This window comes from Eretmochelys imbricata, chromosome 6, assembly GCF_965152235.1.
Source record: "Eretmochelys imbricata isolate rEreImb1 chromosome 6, rEreImb1.hap1, whole genome shotgun sequence".
In the NCBI taxonomy this organism is placed as follows: Eukaryota; Metazoa; Chordata; order Testudines; family Cheloniidae; genus Eretmochelys; species Eretmochelys imbricata.
The window spans coordinates 8428309-8451752 of record NC_135577.1 but is presented as its reverse complement, the minus strand read 5'-3'; the positions used below and the strand labels follow the sequence as shown (position 1 = coordinate 8451752).

At 44.7% G+C, this 23444-nt stretch overlaps 1 protein-coding gene across 1 annotated transcript in view; it reads left to right on the top strand.

Moving 5' to 3' along the window:
* Positions 1–23444, top strand: part of LOC144267066 (E3 ubiquitin-protein ligase rnf213-alpha-like) — a 174163-nt gene that overhangs the window by 3216 nt on the left and 147503 nt on the right. The window contains exons 3-10 of the mRNA XM_077820731.1: positions 1502–1644; positions 2905–2986; positions 5352–5488; positions 8016–8121; positions 13005–13082; positions 15279–15388; positions 17575–17751; positions 20562–20628. Of these exons, the coding sequence (XP_077676857.1) occupies positions 1502–1644; positions 2905–2986; positions 5352–5488; positions 8016–8121; positions 13005–13082; positions 15279–15388; positions 17575–17751; positions 20562–20628 (900 nt within the window). The remainder of the gene's footprint in view (positions 1–1501; positions 1645–2904; positions 2987–5351; positions 5489–8015; positions 8122–13004; positions 13083–15278; positions 15389–17574; positions 17752–20561; positions 20629–23444) is intronic.

Genomic DNA, 23444 nt, shown 5'->3' with positions numbered 1-23444 from the left:
ACAGCGCAGGCTTGTACCATTAAGCTGAAGGAGCAACTCTGTTAGCTGGCAACAATAGTAGACTTTTATCCTTTGTCAGCTAGATTTTCAAAGACATGGATGTTAGGTGCCTACCTGCAATTTGCACCTATGAAAACCTCCCCTTAAGTGGTTAAGGCACTAAAAAGGGACATGACACGCATAGCTTCTGAGCACCGTAGCTATGCCAACCTAATCCCTGGTGTAGATGCAGCTAGGATGATGGAAGAATGCTTCTGCTGAGCCACCATTGCTCAGAGAGGTGGTTTATCTATAGGCATGGAAAAACCCCTTCTGTCTCTGCAGGCTGCCTGTATACCATGGGGTTATGCCAGCATAGCAACAGCACCGTCACTATCCTGCTATAGCCCCCGTCGTACAGGCAAATCCTTAAGCCAGCCAGTTTTTTATTCTTGTGTGATGGCCTCTTTCTGGGATGATACTCTGGGGATTGAACCAGGGACCTCCCGCATTAACAGCACAAGCTGCTACAGTTTGAGCTAAAAAGACTGCTCTCTCACTGCAACTGTGGGCTGTGGCAACTCACACTCCCCGTGGATCGGCACGTGAAAGGGGGACCTATAGTCCACTCAGCAGCGGGTTATACTTGTGCCTGGTGTTTTCATTCACACGTGTGCCAACGCTACCAGCAGGGAAAGCAAGTGAACAATGCTGATCTTCCTCACTTTGCAAGGCGTGGACAGTTAGCCCTGCAGAGTGGTTATCTGTAGCATACAGTAGGGACGGGTGTTTTCTAGCAGGATTGCTGTCACTGGCTGATGGAATGCATGCCACAGTGCGGGGTTGGGGGGATATTTCTTTAGCTGTCCAATTTTAATATTAACATATTCACTGTTTTTTTTAGAGCAGCTCGATTTGATAGACTTATCAAGTTAAGACTCTGATGCAAAGCTGAGCCCCCGAGTGTGTTGTGATCATATTTCTTTCTGTTGGACTTGCTGTGTTGTCGATGCTTTATACCAAGAGCTGTTAATATCATATTTTCCAAAACCTCATTAAAAATATTTAGAAAAGGTGAAAAGAAACCACTGCAAAAAGATTCCTACATGTTTGAACATCTTCCAGAACATCTGCTCCGCACATTAAGTGATATAGGGGCCCCACTGTGCCGGCGTTACACGGACACACAGTGACTGAGATCACGGCCCCGTCTTGCTGGGTGCTGCACAGGTTCACGTCCACTGAGATCGGGGCCCTGGCAGGCTGCACCAACAAACAGTGATTGAGATTTGGGTCCCGTTGTGCTGGGTGCTGCACAGATACATACAAAGACACTGGCCACACTGTGAAGAGTTAACATACTGACAACTGTATATTTCCCCATTTTACTCAGCAGTGGGGTAAAACAGGGGAAAGACTTTTCCGGTGCTGGAGACTCTAAGACGGTCATTTAAGTGAACACTGGGAATTTGCCCTCACACTCAGTGAACAGATGCTGTTTTTCTGTTTTTGACTTTTTTAGTACCAGGAGCTAAATCTTTAGAGCTAGATACAAATGAACCAAACCCTCTGAGTTCAGGACTGTCAGAAGACGCCCCTGCCGCTGAACAGGATCCAGGACCTGGACTCCAGCCACCAGCTGATTCTGCGGAAGCAGCCATTGAGGTGGGGCGTTCGTTTCCTTAGGATCAGTGGGAACTGAGCTTAGTTTTATGGCTGCTCAGAAATTTTCCAACGATTTTTTTTTGTATGAAAATGCTGATTTATTGAAACTGAAATTCCTTGCGGACAGGAAGGAAAAACACAGGCCTGTTTTCCTACCAGCTGACCTGGCAGGGTGTTCGGGGGCCTGCCATTTCAGGATCTATGGGTTCAGTGGAGTGTAGCAGCCCTGGAAGCTGCTCTCAGGTCTTCTAGGCTTGTCACTCTGCAGCGGGGGACTTTCTGGGCAGTTCCTGACTGTGGGGGATTCCTGGGGCTGGGTGCCCCTCAAAGCATCAACAGCAGCCTAAGGAGTCCGTTGTAGGTGGGCAGCTGCTACATGTTTTGTTTTAAAAAAGTCAAATTGAAAAATGTTGATTTTCCTGGAACAAGTTAATTTTTTTCCCATGGGACATTTTGAAATTTCTAGGCTGTCCTCACTAGAAACAATTTCAATTTTCTAACCATCTCTAATATTTAGACATCTCATAAAAGCCTGATCCAAAGTCTTAGTGAAATCGTGGGGAGTCTTTCCACTGACTTCCATGACCTTTGGATTAGGCCCTAAATGGTCTACTTTTCAGAAGCATTGGGCACCCAGCAGCTCCCAGTGTAGTAAGCGGGATCTGCTGGCTTATGCTGTTGGAAATCTTTCCAAACTTTTTTCTTTTTGTTGAAAAATGTGGATTTTTGACTAAACCAAACTTTCCAGAAAAGTGTCCACTTTCATTAAAATCTTTTGATTTTTGGCCATTTGGGTCAAAAATTATTTAGTTTTTAATAGTTATTGACCAATTTTTTTTAGTTTTTTGGCAATTTGGGGCCAAAATTTTTACAGATTTTGGCCAAAATTGTTTGAGTTTTTGGAGATGTTGGGCTGAGAATGTTTTGGGGCTTAGCAGGGTTTTGACAAATAGCTGTTTCTTCCTGTGAAAAGCCCTCCCATTTTCCAGCTCAGCACATCTGAAAATGAGTCCACTTATTTAATTGCCTAAATATGGAAGTAGGAGCCTAACATTAGCCTCCTGTTTTTGAAAATGTTAGCCACAATAACCCAGCAGCTCTTAACCTGCTCAGTTAACCTGTTTCTGCCGTCGGTTAGCAGAGGAGTTGTTCATGCAGGTACCCTCATGCCTGTCAAAGGGCTGCATTTGGCCTAAATCAAGCCTCTGCTATGTTTAAAGAATCACCCCATTCATGCTTTGATGACCTTCCTTTTCCAAGGAACGCAAGGTTGGAACAGACCGAGCCACTGGAGAAGCAGAGACAGAGGAGCAGAAAGAGGGGAAAATCCCGGATAGCAGCGGTAACCATTTCATTTCCCCGTGTGATTTTTTTTTTTAGAGCTGGGTGAAAATTTTAGACAGAAGAGTTTCCATGCAGTTTTGTCCAAAATGAAACATCTCATTTAGAAAATGTCATAATGATTTGTTTTGATAATGTTGCTTTGATTCACTTTGTTTTGACTTTTATATTAAATATTAAATTTAGTATTACATGTATGATACTTAATAAAATGTATATATGCTAGTAAATGTTTAATGGAATGTAAAAGTCAAAATAAAATGAATCAAAATGACACCGTTGAAATAATACATTTCAATGTTCCTGAAAATAAAAATTTTGAAATTTTCATACTTTAGGAAATTTCATCATTTCAGCTTTTCATTCCAATTCAGAACATTTTTTTGAAATGTCACAGTTTCCCCCAGAATAGAAATTCCCTTTCCTGAGCAGCTGTGGTAATTCTATTTACAAGTTTTTCATTTAAAAAGTTAAATGGAATCCAAAAATCTGCCCCTTCCACCGGTAAAGCCTAAAACTAAGTCTACACTACAGAAGTGAAAGCGCTGCTGTGGGAACGCTCCTACGGCAGCGCCTTGATGTGCAAGTGTGGTCGCTCCTGGTAACCCCCCTCCATGAGGGGAATAGCTCCGAGCGCTGGGAGTGCGGCTCCCCGTGCTCGGAGCCTGTCCACACTAGCGCTTTAAAGTGCTCAAACTTGATGCGCTTGGGGGGTGTGTGTGTGATTTTTCACACCCCTGAGCCAGCAAGTTAGAGAGTTTTAACTTGCCAGTGTAGACGTGGCCTAAGCTGATGTGAACCATTACCGCCTGGGAGCAAGCGAAGATGTGTGCACAATCTCACAGAGACACAGCTAGTGCCTTAACTGGACAGCCAGAAGACTGGGGTCTGGTAGCTGGGATGGGATCACTGCAGTGTGGTCTCTGGTGGACTTAGACATGGTGCGGCTCAGGCCAGCACGGCTGGGGCAGCTGGGGCCAGCATGGCTGGGGTGTCTTGGGCCAGCCAGGGCAGCTCAGGCCAGCTTGGGGGTCAGGCCTGCTGTTGCAGGCCAGAGCAGCTCAAGGGTCAGGCCCGCTGGTGCAGGGTGGCTGGTGGGGGTCGGGGTGGCTGGGGCCTCAGGCAGATGGGGTGAGGCTGGCGGCCTAGCCCCCCTGAATGGAGGGTTCAGCCACTGCCCGTGGCTGTGAGTTTTGCTCATCAGAATATCAGCAAGGGTTTTTTTCTGGGAAAAATTTAGAGGAAAATATATTTTTTTAAAACATTTTGTTGAAAACTTAAAAATAAACAAAAAGTTTCAGTTTTCAGCAGCCAGAAACTGAAAAGTTTTCAGTTTTGCAACACAAAATTTTTTAATAGACACATTCTGCAAAAATGTTTAAGATAAAGACAAAATTTTCCCTTGGAAAAGCATTTTGATTAATAATTTCTGACCAGCTCTAACTGAAATAATTTTTTTAAGTAGATATTTTTCAATTTTTACCAAAATTAGCTAAAGAAAGGGGCCAGGGATGGGGCTGGACTAAATGGGAGGCTGATAACTGAGGGGGAAAACTGGGTTTTTTTAGGACTGTCAAGCAATTACAAAAATTAATCACGATTAATCATGTGATTAAAAAAAGTATTCACGATTAATCATGTGATTAATCGTACTATTAAACAATAATGGAATGCCATTTTAAATATTTGTGGATGTTTTCTACATTTTCAAATATATTGATTTCAATTACAACACAGAATACAAAGTGAACAGTGCTCACTTTATTTTTATTACAAATATTTGCATTGTAAAAATGATAAAATAATAGTATTTTTCAGTTCACCTCAAACAAGTATTGTAATGCAATCTCTTTATCATGAAATTGCAACTTACAAATGTAGAATTATGTACAAAAATAACAGCATTCAAAAATTAAACAATGTAAAACTTTAGAGCCTGCAAGTCCACTCAGTCCTACTTCTTGTTCAGCCAATTGCTCAGACAAACAAGTTTGTTTACATTTACAGGAAATAATGCTGCCTGCTTCTTGTTTACAATGTCACCTGAAAGTGAGAACAGGTGTTCCTATGGCACTGTTGTAGCCAGCATCACAAGATATTTACATACCAGATGCACTCCAAGATCCAAAGTGAGCACTGTACACTTTGTGTTCTGTGTTGTAATTGAAATCAATATATTTGAAAATGTAGAAAAACACCCCAAAATATGTAATACATTTCAGTTGGTATTCTATTGTTTAACAGTGTGATTGAAACTGCGATTTTTTTTAAAAAAATTAATCACGTGAGTTAACTGTGATTAATCAACAGCCCTGTTTATTATTCTTAATATTAGTGTTGTTTTTATTAACATTTGCTTTAACCAGGATCTGGAAGTTTAGAACCAGAAATAAATGAAGGAAATGAAGAAAATGAAGGAAAACCTGAGAGTCCAGGACTTTTGAAAGATGACCTGTTTGGACAGGAATCAGGACCTGGATCCCAGCTTCAGGCAAAAACAGAGGTAGGAGTTATTTCCAGATTTATGTTTTAAATCAGTTACTCCAAGATATAGGAGGTAAATTACAGCTGTGGGAATTCCTCCCATTTCCCAACAGAGTGAAAAACAAAATGTCAGGATGCATAAGGAGATATTCTAGTGCCAATGTTACACCTTCCTATGGATACTGCATTCAGTTCTGGTCACATAGGCGCCAACTTCCCCTCTTTTCTGTGGGTGCTCGACACCCCCTCTGCCCCCAGCCCTGCCCCCACTCCACCTCTTCCATGAGGCCCCGCCCTGCCTCTTCCTCACCCCCATTCCAACCCCTTTCCCAAAGTCCCTGCCCCAACTCCGCCCCCTCCCTGCCCCCACTCCACCCCTTCCATGAGGCCCTGCCCTGCATCTTCCTCGCCCCTATTCCAACCCCTTCCCCAAATCCCTGCCCCGGCCCCGCCTCTTCCCCACCTCCTCCCCTGAGCACGCCATGTTCCCACTCCTCTCCCTCCCTCCCGGAGCTTGCTAACACTGACAGACAGCTGTTTGGCGATAGCCGGGTGGGAAGCGCTGGGAGATAGGTGGAGGAGCGGGGACGCAACCTGCTCAGGAGAGGGGGAGGAGCGGGAGGAGGTGGGGTGGGGGGTGAGGGGAGGTTGGCTGCCGGTGGGTGCAGAGCACCCACTAATTTTTCCGCGTGGGTGCTCCAGCCCTGGAGGATCAGGGGCTTGAGACTTATGTGCGAAGAAAGATTGGAAAGATCATGATTATTATTATCTATATGTGACAGTGCCTACGGGCACAGTTCCAGTGTGCTGGGAGCTGTACAAACAGAGAATAAAAGATGATCCCAGCCTCACAGCACTTACAGTCGAAATAGGTTTAGCTTGGAGGGGTGGTGAAGGGAGGTTAGGGTATTAGCTTAGCCCCTTGGGATGTAATGGTTCAATTCCTTGCTCCACCACTGACTTGTGTGAGCTTGGTCATGCTCAATGGTTTGAGCATTGGCCTGCTAAACCCAGGGTTGTGAGTTCAATCCTTGAGGGGGCCATTTGGGGCAAAAATTGGGGATTGGTCCTGCTTTGAGCAGGGGGTTGGACTAGATGACCTCCTGAGGTTCCTTCCAATCCTGATATTCTATGATTCTGTGATTCTATGTCAGTGCCTCAGTTTCTCATGTGTACAAGAAGCGTTGTAGCCATTTCCTACCTTCTAGGGGTATCGTGAGGATAAATACAGTAAAGGTTGTGAGATGCTCATGTATTATGGTAACAGGGGCCATCTAAATACCAGAGATAAATAAGAGGGGGCATGATGGAGGACTTTAACATAATGAATTGACTTCCATGAATGCTGTTTAATGATGCAAGAGCAAAGGACAGAATAAATTAAATTGAAAGGCAGTGAGTTTAAAACTGACCAAAGTAGCTATTTCTTTTTTGGAGAGAGAGTTAGCCTGTGGAACTCACCGACACATAGGTATCTTTGAGGGCAAGAACTTAGTGGGAGTCCCAAAAAAGGGAATGGACATTTATAAGGATAAATTTACGCATAGTTCAAGTAAATCTGGTAAAACTTTATAATAAACATAAACCCACCTCCTCTGGGGAACAAGCCACCCATTAACTGTCTGTGGATAGGAATACGTTATTCCATAACTATCCACATGGTGGTTCCGTCCTATGTAAGAGCTGACACTGACCATTGGAGTCTGCTGGGCTGGATGGATCATTAGTCTGACTCATGCATTAACAACGATGCTGCTTGGATCCTGCTTCTGTGTTATCGAATGCCTTGTCAAGTGTGTGGAAGGAAAGGCTTCTAGGAGCTGATTTGATACCATGGCTCCTGGAAGGAAACATGATGATGGAAAGTAGGTTTCAGTGGCTTGGTGGGTAGATGGGTTCTCACAGGTGATGTGAAGAGTCAGAAAGAATCACGGGGTGAAATGTTCTGGCCTATGATACACAGGAGGCCAGAGTAGATGATCACCGTGGTCCTCTCTCACCTTGGAATCTATGGATCTGTTTTGTCCATAGCAAGTCCCAGGAAATTGCCCTCCAGTGAATGACCTGTTCAACATAACGCTCTCCTGTGTCCAGCCAACAAAAGATGAGAGGGAAAAAGTTTTTATGGATGAAATTTGCCCCAGCACAAATTCTAGGTACCGCCTCAATCCTGAAAGGAGTTAGCAGCGTACTGTCCTTGTGTGCGAGAGACAGTGCACTCCCTGGGCTGCTCCTGGCCTGACACAGTGATGCATTGCCCCTTATTTGGGGCTGATGGTAAAGTTTCCTCAAGTTTTCTTCAAGCTCAAGATCTCAGAGAGCTCCCTGGGGGCCCAGGCAGCTATTTTGCCTTTGGATTTCTGTCTAGGCCTAAATTTCACCCCATCTGAATGCCTGTTACAGGACATAGAATCACAGAAACTTAGGGCTGGAAGGGACCTCGAGGTATTATCTAGTCGGAACATGTGATCTGAGGCAGGACACATTTGGCCTTTCTCAGGGCTGTATGGCCTTTATTTCCTAGCCTTTAACTTTCCTTTTCAAAGGAACACAAGGACACCAGCTCAGACAGCAACCTCGCTGAGGCAGGGAGAGGTGATGACCTGCTGCAGCAGGAAGATGACCTCTGGGTGCTGGTACCCGACAGCGCAGGTAACCAGCTTCAAACAATTTGCTTAGGAAAAATCTTTATTTAGAATTTCTTTTTCCAGAAAAGAACAACTGATCCTTTCCCACCAGTCCTGCTCTCCTGTAATGTCTTTCTTGACGCAAACCAATTCATTCTGCAGACCAGAGGGGCATGTCTTCTAGCCTTTTATGTCCAAATTGGGAGCAAAATTAAAACATCTGACTCTTATCATCTATCTCAAAGTGCTTGACTAAAGGGGTGCGACAGGGTACTATTAGCAGCACCCTGGTCACTGATGTCACTGCATCCTGAAGAAGACTGCAAGCTCTGCTATGATCAATTAAACACTGTTGGTGAGGATGCAGAGATAAAGTTTCTTGGCACCTGAAATTACGGCTTCTTGGAGCAGCTGGTCCTGGAGCCCACAAGGGAAGAGGCAATTCTTGATTTAGTCCTAAGTGGAGCACAGGAAGTGAATATAGCTAGTCCACTTGGTAATAGTGCCTATAATATAATTAAATTTAACATCCCTGTGGCAGGAAAAACACCACAGGAACCCACCAAGGTAGCCCTTAATTTCGGAAAGGGGAACTACAGAAAAATGAGGAGGTTAGTTAAACAGAAATGAAAAGGTACAGCACCAAAAGTGAAATCCCTGCAAACTGCATGGAACATTTGTAAAGACACTATAATAGAGGCTCAACTTAAATGTGTGCCCCAAATTAAAAACCATAGTAAGAGAATCAAAAAATGCCACCGTGGCTAAACAACAAAGTAAAAGAAGCAGTGAGAGGCAAAAAGGCATCCTTTAAAAAGTGGAAGTTAAATCCTAGTGAGGAAGATGGAAAGGAGCATAAATTCTGGCAGGTGAAATGTAAAAATATAGTTAGAAAGGCCAAAAAAGCATTTGAGCAACAGCTAGCCAAAGACTCAGAAAGTAACAACAATTTTCTTTTTAAGTACATCAAAAGCAGAAAGCCTGCTAAATAACCAGTGCGGCCACTGGACGATCGAGGTGGTAAAGGAGCACTCAAGGAAAATAAGGCCACTGCGAAGAAACTAAATGCATTTCTTTGCATCAGTCTGCACGGCTGAGGATATGAGGGAGATTCCCAAACCTGAGCCATTCTTTTTTGACAAATCTGAGCAACTGTCCCAGATTGAGGTGTCATTAGAGGAGGTTTTAGAACAAATTGATAAATTAAACAGTCACAAGGACCAGATGCTATTCACCCAAGAGTTCTGAAATAACTCAAATGTGATATTGCAGAACTACTAACTTTGGTTTGTAACCTGTCCTTTCAATCAGCCTCTGTATCAGATGACTGGAGGATAGCTAATGTGATGCCAATTGTCTTTAAAGACTCCACTTGTGATCTAGGCAAGTACAGGCTGGGAAGCCTGACTGCGGTACCTGGCAAACTGGTTGAAACTATAGTAAAGAACAGAATTGTCAGACACATAGATGAACATAATTTGTTGGGGAAGAGTCAACATGATTTTTGTAAAGGTAAATCATGCCTCACTAATCTATTAGAATTCTTTGAGGGGGTCAACAAGCATGTGGACAAGGGGGATCCAGTGTACATAGTGTACTTAGATATTTGGAAGGCCTTTGATGAGGTTCCTCACCAAAGACTCTTAAGCAAAATAACCTGTCATGGGATAAGAGGGAAGGTTCTCTCATCGATCACTAATTGGTTAAAAGATGGGAAACAAAGGGTAGGAATTAATGGTCGGTTTTCAGAATGGAGAGAGGTAACGACGTAATTGGGAGGATACAAGTGGAAGGAACAGGAGGCAAAGGAGAAGCTCAGAAGAAAAGCTCGGAGGGTGAGCCTGGGCTGAGGAAAGAAGGCTTTGTGGAAGTCTCCTCTTGCCATAAGCCCCCAGTACACCGTTCTACTTGGCAAGGAAAGAATAAATATGCACTTCGGTGGAAGGGTAACAATCCGGTGTGTGTTTGTGACTGTGAGGCCACACAAACTGGCCAGGCCGTAGAGTACACCGGGCAGAGGCTCCTGGTCTGCTGCGCAGAGCTGGGAGCGGGGGCTGATGTTGGAGCGTTCCCTTCCCCCGTCCATGTACCCAGTCTCCGCTGAGCTGCGGCTGGCACACAGGGAGCCTGTCTGTGCCTCGAACTCAGGAGTGGGAGGGGGTGAAGGAGAGGAGCAAGCAGCAGGTGGGGAGGCCTTGGGGAAAAGGGTGGAGCCACTCGGTTCCCTCCCTCTAGGCCCCCTCTCCGACCCCTTGTTGCCGCTTGCTCCTCTCCTCTGCTGCAGAGGAGAGGAGCGAGTGGTGAAGGCGAGCGGCAGGGCCTCGGGGGGAGGAGGCTGAGTGGAGACAGGTCTCTGGGGAGAGCAGGGGGCGAGGCCCCGGTCTGGGCACTGGGGGAGCTTCCGGGGTTTGCACCAGCCTCCCCAAATGCCAGTCATGTGCCGCCCATGACTGCTGTATTGAACAAGTGTTCAGGCTTCTAAGTGCTCATCTTACAGAGACAGCGAGCTGACACACTCAGGTACACACACACACACACTTCCCCCCAACATGCAAACTCTTTCACATACACACACTCCCCACCACACACTCTCTTGCACACAGACACACACACTTATGTTGTTATTGTTGTTGTTACTTCTTGGTACTTCCTGTTGAAATGTGCAATGCACATATAGTCTCTGTAATTTTATTCTTTCAAAGTTCGTCAAGGATTACAGTGCTGTTATATTAGTTTTTTGACTGGTCTGTGTATTTCATCATTTTATTTCTCTCTTATGCTTAAATGTAATTCTTTGAGTAGTGAGTTCTAAAATGCCGAACCTGTCCCAGCTGGATTAATTTATCATTATTACTTTTATTACCATATTGTGCTTTGTCATTCATTATTTAAAGTGGTACAATCAAATAATAGAATCCTTCTAGAATGTAAATTTAGCTTGTACTCACCTTTTGTACTCAAACTTTTGTAGCTTGTACTCAAATTTAGCTTGTAAACTCACCAGTTTAAAAAAAAACCAGACACCAAAAAACTTAGCTAAACACATGACTTTAGACACAGTGCAGATGAAGGTCACTTATTTTCAAATTGTATTTTTAGTTATAGCTGTAAAATAACTTAAAATCCGTACAAAACTAAATGTGGTTCCCAGTCTGATACTAAAAGCAGCGATGGAGTCAGATGTTAGTGACTCACGCACACGATTGTGATCAGGGAGCATAAACAACAAAATAATTAGAAAAACAAATCCCTGTTCTTAATAAAAGATTAAAAAACACAGATGTTAAAGTTAAATAAATACATTTTTAGGGGAGTGAAAAGCAATTGATTAAAATAGAGTGAGTGAGTGTGTCTGTTAAGCAGATTTTAAGCAAATTTTATTTATTTTGAGTTATCTCTACTAAAGATAGTGTGCAAAGTATCAAACTTGGGTTTCTGTTATCTGTGTTAAGGTTCCAGAATTGAGACGTCCCGGTTTCGGATGGGGACTATTTTGCTGTATTATCTCCTGATGGTTCTAAACTTACATCTTTTTTTTTTCTTCTTCTTTTTCCTTTATGCTGCTTTACCTGGTGAGGGTCACGGCAGCAGCATGGAGAGAAGGGAGGACCAGACCTCCATCCTCCGCAACAGGTTCCAGCTCCTCCTGGGGGATTCCCAAGCGTGCCCAGGCCAGCTGGGAGATATAATCCCGCCAGTGTGTCCTGGGTTGGCCTCGGGGCCTCCTCCCAGTAGGATGTGCCTGGTAGAATTCCAAAGGAAGCCTCCTAAGAGGCATCCTTATCAAGTACCCGAACCACCTCAGCTGACTCCTCTCGAACTGGAGTAGTGGCTGTTCTCGGGGGCTCTCCCAAATTGCTGAGCCCCACACCCTAAACTTGCATATAAACTTAAAATACGGCTTTAATAGGTGTTTGTATATATTTTTTTCTTTCTTCATATAGGAATTAGGTACAGTGTTCCTGTCAGCTAATTTCTAAGTTATTATCCGCAAAAAACCTAGAGTTTTCAGGTGCCTAAGTAGCCCCTGGAATCACGGTTAAAGTTGCCCCCCAAATCTGAAATGACACCCGTGCCTCCCTCCCAGAGGGGTCAGAGTGAACCCCTGGAACAAGTACCACACTTAATGATAGAACAACACTTTTATATAACCCAGGCAAAGCCAGGAACAGACCCAGGCCAGGATCTCTAGCAGGGATTTCAGACTGCCTCCCCCAGGCACAGCACACAACAAAACAGCTCTTCCTTGCCCGGCTAGACACACACAGACTTTTGACCCCACACCATGCGACCCCCTCCCTACCTTGGGTCAATCCAACCTCTCCCTGCAGTCTGGTGCTGGCTAGCAGGGTAACGTGGACTCAGCTCCTGGCTGAGAGTTTACGAGAATCCCTTTTGCAAGCAGCGGGTTCTCCTCCAAGCAGCTTCCTCTCTGCCCTAGCTTCAGGCTCCTCTTTCTTCTTTGTTTTCTTTTCCAGTTTCCAGGCTTGTCTCTCATCCTGATTCCTGCCTGCTCATTCACTCAAAACCTTGCAAGGGTCAGAGTTAATGCTATGCCTTTGGCTGGCACTCCCCGCAGCCAGTCAGGTTTGTGCACAGTGGCAGGGGGGGGCAAGGGGAAGGAGCCATCATGCCAGCTCCACAGAGGTCAGTACCATCATCCCCATTCTACAGATGGGGAAACTGAGGCACAGGGAAGTGATGTGACATGCCCAAGATCATTCAGTAGCTGAACCAGGTGTAGAATTCACTGCTGCCTCTTACCATCTAAGCTGCTCTGACCCAGGAAATAAATATATTGGGTTGAAAATGACTCACTTGGGGAAAATACTCTCCTAGCCCCTTTCATTTCCTGCTTAAGCTCCTCCTGTGATCAGTTCGGTAATGCCGCCCTCCTCTAACTTTCAGATGGTGAAGATGGAGAGGCTCCTGTAGCAGAAATTAATATACAGAGAGCAGAGCAAACAGCAGCATTCTCATGCCAAGGTAAAACCCCAAATAATGGCCCAGATTCTACTCTTTTGTTCTGGACACTTTGTGCCATTCAAGTGGGGCCCAGTGGTGGAGTCTTGCCCATGCTGGCCAGCTGAGAGTTCCCCTCTCTGGGGAAGTTCTCAGCTGGTGTAAGGTCGCAGAGCTGCCAGTTGGACCCTGCCTGCACCCTGGCACAGGAAGTGGAGAATGAGCATAGCTCAGGCAGACTCTGTCCTTGCACTGGTGTCTAGTGTCTGAGATGTACAGCTGATGCTGTGAGTATCATCAAATTACACGCTGAGTCTTTGGGGCTGCACCTCTCACCACTCCATTTGAAGAGCTCATGCCATTGCCCCCCACCATCCCCAGGAGGGACAGGCAAATTTTCCCACTGTACACTGTGAAAGCCATTCTAGAAAGGTGGAGCTCACACAAGCACTACAAACCCTGGCATGCATAGGTGCTGACTTCCCCTCTAGCCAGGGGGTGCTCGATCCCCACTGTGCCCCAAGCCCCGCCCCTCCACCCCTTCCCCCCAGCCCTCACCCCACCTATTTCCACCCCTGCTCCACCCCCGTGCTTCCCCATTCCAACCCTTCCCCCAAGTCCCTTGTAAAATAACTGTACATTATTTTGCATGTACAGTCGGGATTATATTTTCCAATGTGTGTTACTTTGCATTTGTCAACACTGAATTTCATCTGCCATTTTGTTGTCCAGTCAACCAGTTTTGTGAGATCCCTTTGTAATTCTTCACAGTCTGCTTTGGACTTAACTGTCTTGAGTAGCTTTGTATCTTCTGTAAATTTTTCCACCTTACTACTTACCCCTTTTTCCAGATCATTTATGAATATGTCTAAGTACCGACTGCTAGGGGACACCACTATTTACCTCTCTCCCTTCTGAAAAAATTACCATTTATTCTTACTGTTTCTTTCCCATCTTTTAACCAGTTACTGATCTATGAGTGGACCTTCCCTCTTATCCCATGGCTGGTTACTTTGCTTAAAAACCTGTGGTGAGGAACCTTGTCAAAGGCTTTCTGAAAGTCCAAGTGCACTGTATGCACTGGATCACCCTTGTCCACCTGTTTGTTGACCCTGCTCAAAGAATTCTAGTAGAGTGGTGAGGCATGATTTCCCTTTACAAAAGCCATGTTGACTTGTCCCCAGCAAATCGTGTTCATCTCTGTGTCTGATTATTCTGTTCTTTACTATAGTTTCAACCAGTTTGCCTGGTACTGAAGTCAGGCTTACTGGTCTGTACTTGCCTGGATCACCTGTGGAGTCTTTTAAAAAAATTGGCGGCCCATTGGCTAACCTCCAGTCATCTGGTACAGAAGCTGATTTAGGTGATAGGTTACAAATCACAGTTAGTAGTTCTGTGACTTCTTATCTGCGTTCCTTCAGAACTCTTGGGTGAATACCATCTGGTCCTGGTGACTAATTGCTATGTAACTTCTCAATTCGTTCCAAAACCTCCTCTACTGACACCTCAACGTGGGACAGTTCCTCAGATTTGTCAGCTAAAAGGAATGGCTCAGGTGTGGGAATCTCCCTCAGCTCTTCCGCAGTGAAAACCAATGCAAAGAATTCTTTTAGCTTCTCCACAATGGCTTTGTCTTCAGCTTCAAAGGAAGTTGAGAGCCTGTTTCCTTATTGTCATTAGGAATCATGTTTGTTAGGACAGTGTCTCGGGTCAACCAAAAATGTGGCCTCATTGTGCTAGGCGCTGCACAGACACAGAGTGGTAGATGTCCTTGTCCCGAAGAGTTGACGATCTCAACAAACCAGACAGACCCAGGGTGAGGGAAGGGGTAGGACACACCAGCAGAGTGACCAATGGGATGGTGGCAAAACAATTTTCTATTTTCCAGAGGGTTTAGTTAGGTGGGGACCAGCTACATGGACAGAAAAGAGAAGTGAGAGGGGACCCAGAAGAGAGGCTGAGGGGGACAGGGCAGGAGAGAAGAGGATAAAAGGGGCAGGTGTGGATTGAAACGGAGGTGAAGAGACTTTGGGGAGGTGGAGGGTTGGAACAAGCAGCCAATTGGAGAAAGTCCTGTCCAAACTATAGAGAACCAAACGGTTTCCTCATTTCCTGTGTCCTGCAGGACAGCTCCGGAAAGGAGGGGCATGAGGCATGTGTGAAGGATGCTGGGATGGGTAAAAACTGGTGATCTTCACTTGTTGTTTGTTTTGCACCCAGAATGGAGAACTTCAAAACCGAACCAAGACGAAGCACGTCTGCTGGGTTCAGGACGGGAATTGGGACCTGGATCCCAGCTGCAGTGCCGTGCTGCTATGGTAACAGATGAGGTGGGAGTTTTATTTAACCTGATCAACATCAGTTGAGCATAGTTATTCCAACAATTAGCAGGCAACCCGGCTTGGCTGGTGGCACAGGGTGGTGCCCCAGGGCAAGATCCCAATTCACATCTGGCCAGTGAAATATTTCAGTTTGGTCCAAGAGGGTCTAAATTCACAGAGACTGTTATGATCATCTAAATTTGGTCTCCTACATAACCCAGGCCAGAGAACCTCACCCAACCTCACGCCAGGGATGAATATGGCACCACTCTCTGTTACCCTCAAGTGACTGCTAAATGGATGGCTTATTTTCAAACACTGGCCCAGAGTCTCTCATAGGGATGCTGCACTGGCATCCCCTTACCCTGGGAGCACCCTGCGGGCCAGCGGGCTGGGAGGTGAGGGCTGTAAAGTTGCTCCAGCAGCTCTTAAAATACCCAAGATTGCTCCTACACAGAGAATCCAGAGCAGACCCTAGAACTGAGTCTTTTAATTTTGTTTTTTAATGGCAAATGGATCTAGATTTATTACTGTTAATCTGCCTTGAGATTTATTACTATTTATGATTATTTCTTTCAGCTAGGGCGGGTCAAAATATTTCCATCCAAACTGGTTTTTAATGGAAAATTGGATTTTCAACTAAGTGAAGTTGAGCGTCCACACTGCATTGTAAAGCTGCGTTTACAATTGCTGGGCCTGGGTCTCACAGCCATGCTAACACTTCCATGCTGCACTACACAGACCTTCTGACTTGGGTCTGTGTCCACACTGTAAAATGACAGGGCTTGGATCTGAGTCAAGGTGGGATTCGGGCTCTGACCCATCCCCTAGCAGGGTCTGGAGTGCTGGCTGACCTGAGTCAGACTGATTTTGTGTGAACGGAAGGGGGCTTAGGCTTAAACCTGAGTGAAAGCCTGGTCTTAGTGTAGATGTACCCTAGCTGGCCAGTCAAACGTGGTGCCCAAATATTAGTGGCCATTTCTGAAAATTTAGGCCGATTTGTACAAAACGTATTTATCACTGCCTGTAGGTTTTAATAGTTGTAGAAGCACTAAGTTCTACTGCCCAAAGACACTGTACAACATAATAAAAGCCCCTTTGATACCTGAAGCCTTCACATAATTGAAAAACCGATAACCCACAATTCACATGCTCATCAGTTCCAAGGCCAGCAGCGCGCAATGTCTGACCAGTCTGGCCTCTGGCATAACCCAGGCCAAAGAATCTCTCCCAGCCATTTCTGCATCCAGCCCTATAACGCCTGGCTGAGTTAGAGCAGATTAACTCAATCCTGCAAGCCAAGAAAACAGATGAGTTTTGTAATCCCTGAAGGTCAACAGATCTGGAGGCATGAAGTGAGTGGCAAGATTGTGAATTCCTTGCAGAAAATATCCCTGTTTGTTAAACCAGGGACCTACTAGCTCGGTTGCCTTTGCTGGTCGTAGTTGTAGAGGTATCCCATGGGGAGAGAACGGAATTTTCAATGGGAAGGTCCCAAGCCATTTTGGGCTTTCTGGGTCACAACCAACATCCTAAACTGCACTGCCAATCAGCAGCCAGTGCTGACCTTGGAGCCCTGGCAAATGGGCCTAACTGTGGTGCACGGCGTACCAAGAGCGCAGTCACAGCGTGCATCGACTTGACTTCATGAGCAGAGCTGAGCAAAAATCTGATTTTTCAATTCAGAGGTTGAACCAAAAAATGTGAAGAAAAAATTCATTTTGAGTTGAAGGATTTTTTATTTAATTTTGGGTTGGTTTTAGGTGTTTTTCACTTTTTAAATTAAAAAACAAATGGCCATTTTGAAATGAAAACTCAGAACGGTTCATTTCAAAGTGGTCAGAATGAAATAGTTCAGGGTGAAAAGTTGAAATGTTTTGTTTTGAAGTTGCCAAAAATGAACTATTTCAAGGTCTTCAAATTCTTTCCCCGTTTTTTTTCTGCCAAAACAATTTGCTGGATTAGATCCACTTTTTTAAATAGTTTTGTTGCCTCAAAAATGCATTTTTTGGCAAATATATTATCCACCTAAAAAAATGTGCCCAGCTTTATTTATGAGGGTTCTTAAGTTGTAACTCCATGAAAAGCACCTTGGATTGGGGTCATCTAGTTGTGACAAAGGCCAGGGTGACTGTAGCAAGCACCACATCCCAGAGGAAAGGCTGGTTCCTTCAATAAAATCATATATCCCCCAGCTTGTGCTGTCGCCTGGACAAGAGACCAGAATTCAACAGTTCTCTGGGCACCAGCCGGAGTCACCAAAGAAGATGGAGAGAGACAACCTCACAGGCTCCGCTTCCCAGCCAAAGGAGCAGAAAAAAAAGTTGGGTCGAAAACGTTTGGATCAGCCACATGTAGCCTCTAAATCCCAGGTAAATGGGAAATGCATTTAAACTTTCAATAACCTGGTTGATAAAGAAGCAAAGTTCTATCATGGATCAGATGTTGTCTAAAAGAAAGAAAACAAAGAGAAGGAAAAAACAGACCATTCCTGTAGTACATAAGGGAGCATCCCTTTAACTAGTATGGGAGCCCTCTAGTGGTGCTCACTGTTTTCTGTGCCAGGGACCAGCAGGAGCAGCCATGTGTATGTAGCTGGGCCTTGTCTTTGCATGTTCAGTGAACACAGTTAATTGGGATGAGGAGTGGGCGAATAAAGTTTTTTCTGGTTCACTGGAAATGCTGAAAAATTGGAAAACAATTGTTTTGTGTCAAACCCAAAACAACATTTCCAAGTATTTTGGTGAATCAAAAAGTTGAAAACATTTCCATTGTAGATTGAACTAAACATTTGGTTTCATTTCAATTTTGAGCATTTTTAAATGTATTTTAATTGTTAAAAAATAAAATCAAGGCCATTTCAGAAGTAAAGTTTGTTTCAGTCTGAAAAATTGAAACATATTGTTTAAAAAATTAAGTGTTTCATTTTTATTATATATTCCAAAGGTTTTTTTCAACTGAAACAGTTTGGTAAAATCTATGTGAATTTGCTAAATATTTTGGTGTCACTGAATCTGAATATTTTAACTGAAAAAATGTTTAAGTAGAAAAAATTTGCCCAGCTCTATTTAAGATCAGCTGTGTCTGGGGGAAGGTTCTCCATATTGTTGGTGTTGTGTAAAGCACAAAAGACACAATTCCCAATGCGGCTATAGCTTAACTATGGAGATGTCAGAAGGGTTTGTGGGAGGAAACTGTGGTTTAAAATATTTAGTAAATATCTGGCAAGGGGGCTAAGGAGGAAGGGAGGAAAATTTTGCAGAAGTCTGTGAAGAAAATGGGTGAGACCTAACCAAGCAAAGTGAATGGGAAACACCCTGGCAGGGGAATTCAGCGATGATAAACCCAAACTAATACACATGAGAAGGAGCAATTTCAAATACTGATACACCTTACAGGGCTATATTGTAACTGTGCCAGCTCAGAAAAAGTGGGTCCATTGTAGCTTAGTGAATACCTCTGCTCAAAGTGCAGCTGTGTGTAAAAAAAAGCAAACGAGAGGTTCAGATGCAGAAGGACAGGATGGAGAATTTTACGAGAGGTTCTGATGCCTTTGTATAAATCGGTGGAGCTGCCCCATCTGGATACTGGGAGCAGTGCTGGGTCAACCCATCTCATGTGGGATATTGCAGAATTTGGGCAGGTCTACACATAAAACATGGCAGCTGAGCTGCTGTAGCACTTCAGTGAAGATGCTACTATGCCAACAGGAGAGCCACTTCCCGCAGCTCCCATTGGCCGGGAATGGTGAACCGCAGCCACTGGGAGCTGTGGGGCTCCCTGCCTGTGGACACTCAAGGCAAACAAACTGTCTCGCGGCCTGCCAGTGGCTTAGCCTGATGGGCCGCGAGCCAAAGGTTGCCAACCCCTGGCTTAGTTAATCCACCTCTGCGAGATGCACCATAGTTGTGTCGATGGGAGAACATAGCACTGTCTACACCAGGGGTTAGGGTGTGGATTTTCTCATCCCTGAAGGGCTTAGTTATACTGATGTAAGTTTATAGTGTAGACCTGACCTTAGAGAGGTTCACAGAAGGGTGATGAGAATGCTCAAGAGCCTGGAAATATTCTTCGATGAAGAGAGTTTGAAAAGACTGGGAGGGTGGTGCCTTTAGCGAGGAGATGGGTAAGAGGACACATGATAAAAGCCTGCTCTGAGTGATCTAGAGAAGGGAGATTGGTCACTTCTGTTCTCCCTGCCTCATAACAAAGAAACAAGACAACATTCAATGAAATTGAAAGTGAGAAATTCAAAACTGAACAAAGGAAATACTTATTCACACAATGTGTAATTAGCTGGTGGAACTCTCTGCCACAATCTATCACCATAGCCAAAAGCTTAGCAAGATTCAAAGAAGAACTGGATTTTTATAAAGATAATGAAAACATCAGCTGTTACTTCAGATGGGAGTACAATACATAATAGAATTAAATCTGCACGAGCCATTCTCTAAGTGCCTTTGGTAAGGAAGACATTTCCTCTGTGTTTTGTCCACACCAAACCCTAGGAACTAACCTACAGTTTAGTAGCATACAAATTGCCAGACAGAATCAGACCCAAGGTCCATCTAGCCCCATCTCCTGTCTCCGACAGTTCCCAGCACCAGGTACTTCAGGGAAAGGGATAAAAACCACCACAGTATCCCATGGGATATGTGGGATAATCTTCCTCCTATGCTAGAGTTCATCGTTGTCTCTGATAACAGGATATTGGCTTAATTCTTGTGGCAGTGAGTTCCACAGACTAATCACTCGTGTTAAAAAGTATTTTTTAAATCAGTTTTACATTTTCCACCTTGCAGTTTCATTGTGTGTTCCTTTGTGTTCCGGGATGGGGAGAACAGATGTGATCAATCTCCCTTCCCTAATCCAGTCAGAATTTTACAAATCAAGAGTCCCATAACTTTTACCATCAGGGCTTCCCCAGGACTCAAGCCCAGCCTTCTGGCACCAAAGTGAAAATCAGATCCTCAAGATACCCATTTTACAGGGCTGCTTACATCTCCCTTTTTCAATTAACATAAAGATGACTCTCATGCAGGAGTAGATTCCCTGCTGCAGGAAGGCACAGAACAGGCCAATGCACTCCTTCCATCTCGGTTACATCGTAGGGCCACACTGCTGTTAAAAGGTCACCGCTTTGGTACTTTAACTGGAATGTTTTAAAACTTTCTTTTCAAAGAAGCAGGTCCCTGGCAGTGCAGTGAGAGAAGAGTCTGTGGAGCTGGAGGTGAAACCCCACAGAGCAGGTAACCATTCCATTATTTCAGTATGATCTTGTTCATCTGTCCTTGGCCCAATGCTATTCGATATCATTCTCAATGATCCAGAAGGAAATACAAAATCACTGCTGATGTGGTTCCCAGATGACACAACAATCAGTGGGCAGTGAGTGTTGGAATCAGAGCAATTCCACAGAGCATTCGGGATCAGCTGGGCCCAGGGCTGGCCTTACCATGAGGCGAACTGAGGCGGCCACCTCAGGTGCCAGACTGGGGGCGGGGAGGGGGGCCACTAGGACCCAGAGTGTAGAAAATTGTGTCTGCTGCTGGTGCATATGTATTCTCTGCTCTAGATGCACAGAGATGGTGGAGTGCTGTGTTGGAGGAAGGAGGGCACTAGAGACAGAACAGGCAGGCAGGAGAAAAGGTGAGAGGGAATAACAGAAAGCAGCAGGAGCTGCAGGGAGAGAGAGGAGGAGGAGCCTCTTGTGCACCTCTCCAGCACCGCCAGGAGCCTGGACTGATTAACACCAGCTTCTCAGGGGGCTTCCTGTTTCCTGCTGCTTCCCTGAACCCACTTGAGGAGAACAGGCAGTAAACTGAAGTGGTAGGAGCCAGTTAGGCCCTTAAGACGCTGATATCTTCCCTCACTCAGGCCCTGCTACCAGCCTGCTTATTTGTCCCCTTCAATTGAGTGTTGAGAGCCACTATAGCTGGCACAGAACAGCAGTCATGAGTGAAAGAAGAAAACTCCCCTCTGGGGCAGCATTCAGAAAAAGAAAGAAAGCAAAGGAAGCTTTTCTATCTAAGCAGGAAGGAGCTCTCCTGAGATACAGAGACACAAACGTTCACGGTGAGCCTCCTGGCCCCAGTGAGGGTGTGAGTGGTGAGGAGATGCCTGATCTTCCAGTTAGTCAGAGTGCAGGTGACCTGGCAACTACTGCAGCATCCATATCTGCATCTCAAATGGATGTAATCATGCACATTCCTGAAGAAAAGTGAAGATCAGAGAAGGGTGTGGAGGAGGTGCAAGAAACAGCTGCTGCTGAGTTTAGTTCCTTAAGTCTCGATGATCCAGGACTGTGGACCCACCTGAGGAGTAGCCTGAGGGACTTCCTTGTACTGCATGGGCCACAGCAAGTGAAAAACTTTCTGTTCCCCAAAGACAATGAAAATAGAATTTTTCATCCAACACATTCCTGGCATGAAATCCCCAATGGTGACAAAGTGGAGAGGCCATGACTTATGTACTCAGAAACCCAGAATGTTGCATACTGTTTTTGTTGCAAACTCTTGCAGTCTAATGTTCCAGCCATATTGGGTTCTACAGGAACAAAGGACTGGAAAAATCTGGCTAAAAATCTGGCATGGCATGAGAAGGCAACAAATCATCAGAGAGCATTCCATTGGTGGAAAGAGGTTGAGATGAGACTAAGGTTAAAAGCCACCATAGATGATCAGCCTGAAGAGAAGATTGCATCAGAGTCTCTTTACTGACAAAATGTTCTGAAAAGGCTCATTGCCATTGTGAGAATGCTTGCTGAGTTTGATGCTGTACTCCAGGAGCATCTAAGAAGAGTCACCACCCAAGAAATGTACACACACCACTACCTTGGAAAAACCATTCAAAATGAGATCATACAGTTACCGGGAACAAAAGTCAAACAGAAGATTGTGGCAGATCTGAAGTCAGCAAGATATTACTCTGTTATTCTGGACTGCACACCTGACATCAGCCATACGGAATAAATGACTTTAATGGTGCATTTTGTAACAACAACAGAACCTAGTGAAAACATCCCTGCAATGGTGACTGTCAGAGAGCATTTTCTAGAATTTATTGACATTGATGATAGTACAGGAGCTGGTATGACAAATGTGCTTCTTAAGAGCTGGAAGATACGGGAATTGCGATAGCTGACATGAGCGGTCAGGGCTATGATATGGTGCCAACATGAGAGGAAAGAACAGAGGAGTGCAGACACAGATCCAAGAGTTAAACCCTCGAGCTTTTTTTGTCCCATGCAGTTCTCATTCATTGAACTTGGTGGTCAGTGGTGCAGCATCAACTTCTAGTGAGGCTGCTGAATTTTCAAATGTAATTCAAAGCATCTGTGTATTTTTCTCTGCATCAACTCATCGATGGCAAATTTTGAAGCAACATCTGGGAACATCATCTCTGACACTGAAATCACTGAGTGCCACACGCTGGGACAGTCGAGTGGAGGCGATAAAGCCTATCAAACACCAAATTGGGAAGATAGATGATGCCATAGTTGCCCTTATGGAGGATAATGCTATGACAGGAGCTGTTCGTGGGAGAACAGTGGCAGAGGGATGACAAATCAGATGTCAAGAATTATAACATTCATAAACCAGTCGGAGAACACTTCAATCTCTCTGGTCACGCTATTACAGACATGAAAGTTGAGATATTACAACAGAAAAACTTCAAAACCAGACTCCAGTGAGAGACTGTTGAATTGGAATTCATTTGCAAATTGGATACAATTAACTTAGGCTTGAATAGAGACTGGGAGTGGCTAAGTCGTTATGCAAGGTAACCTATTTCCCCTTGTTTTTTCCTAGCTCCCCCCCCCGACATTCTTGTTAAACCCTGGATTTGTGCTGGAAATGGCCCACCTTGATTATCATACACATTGTAAGGAGGGTGATCACTTTAGATAAGCTATTACCAGCAGGAGAGTGGGGTCGGGGGAGAGAAAACCTTTTGTAGTGGTAAACACCCATTTTTTCATGGTTTGTGTGTATAAAAAGATCTTCTGTATTTTCCACAGTATGCATCCGATGAAGTGAGCTGTAGCTCACGAAAGCTTATGCTC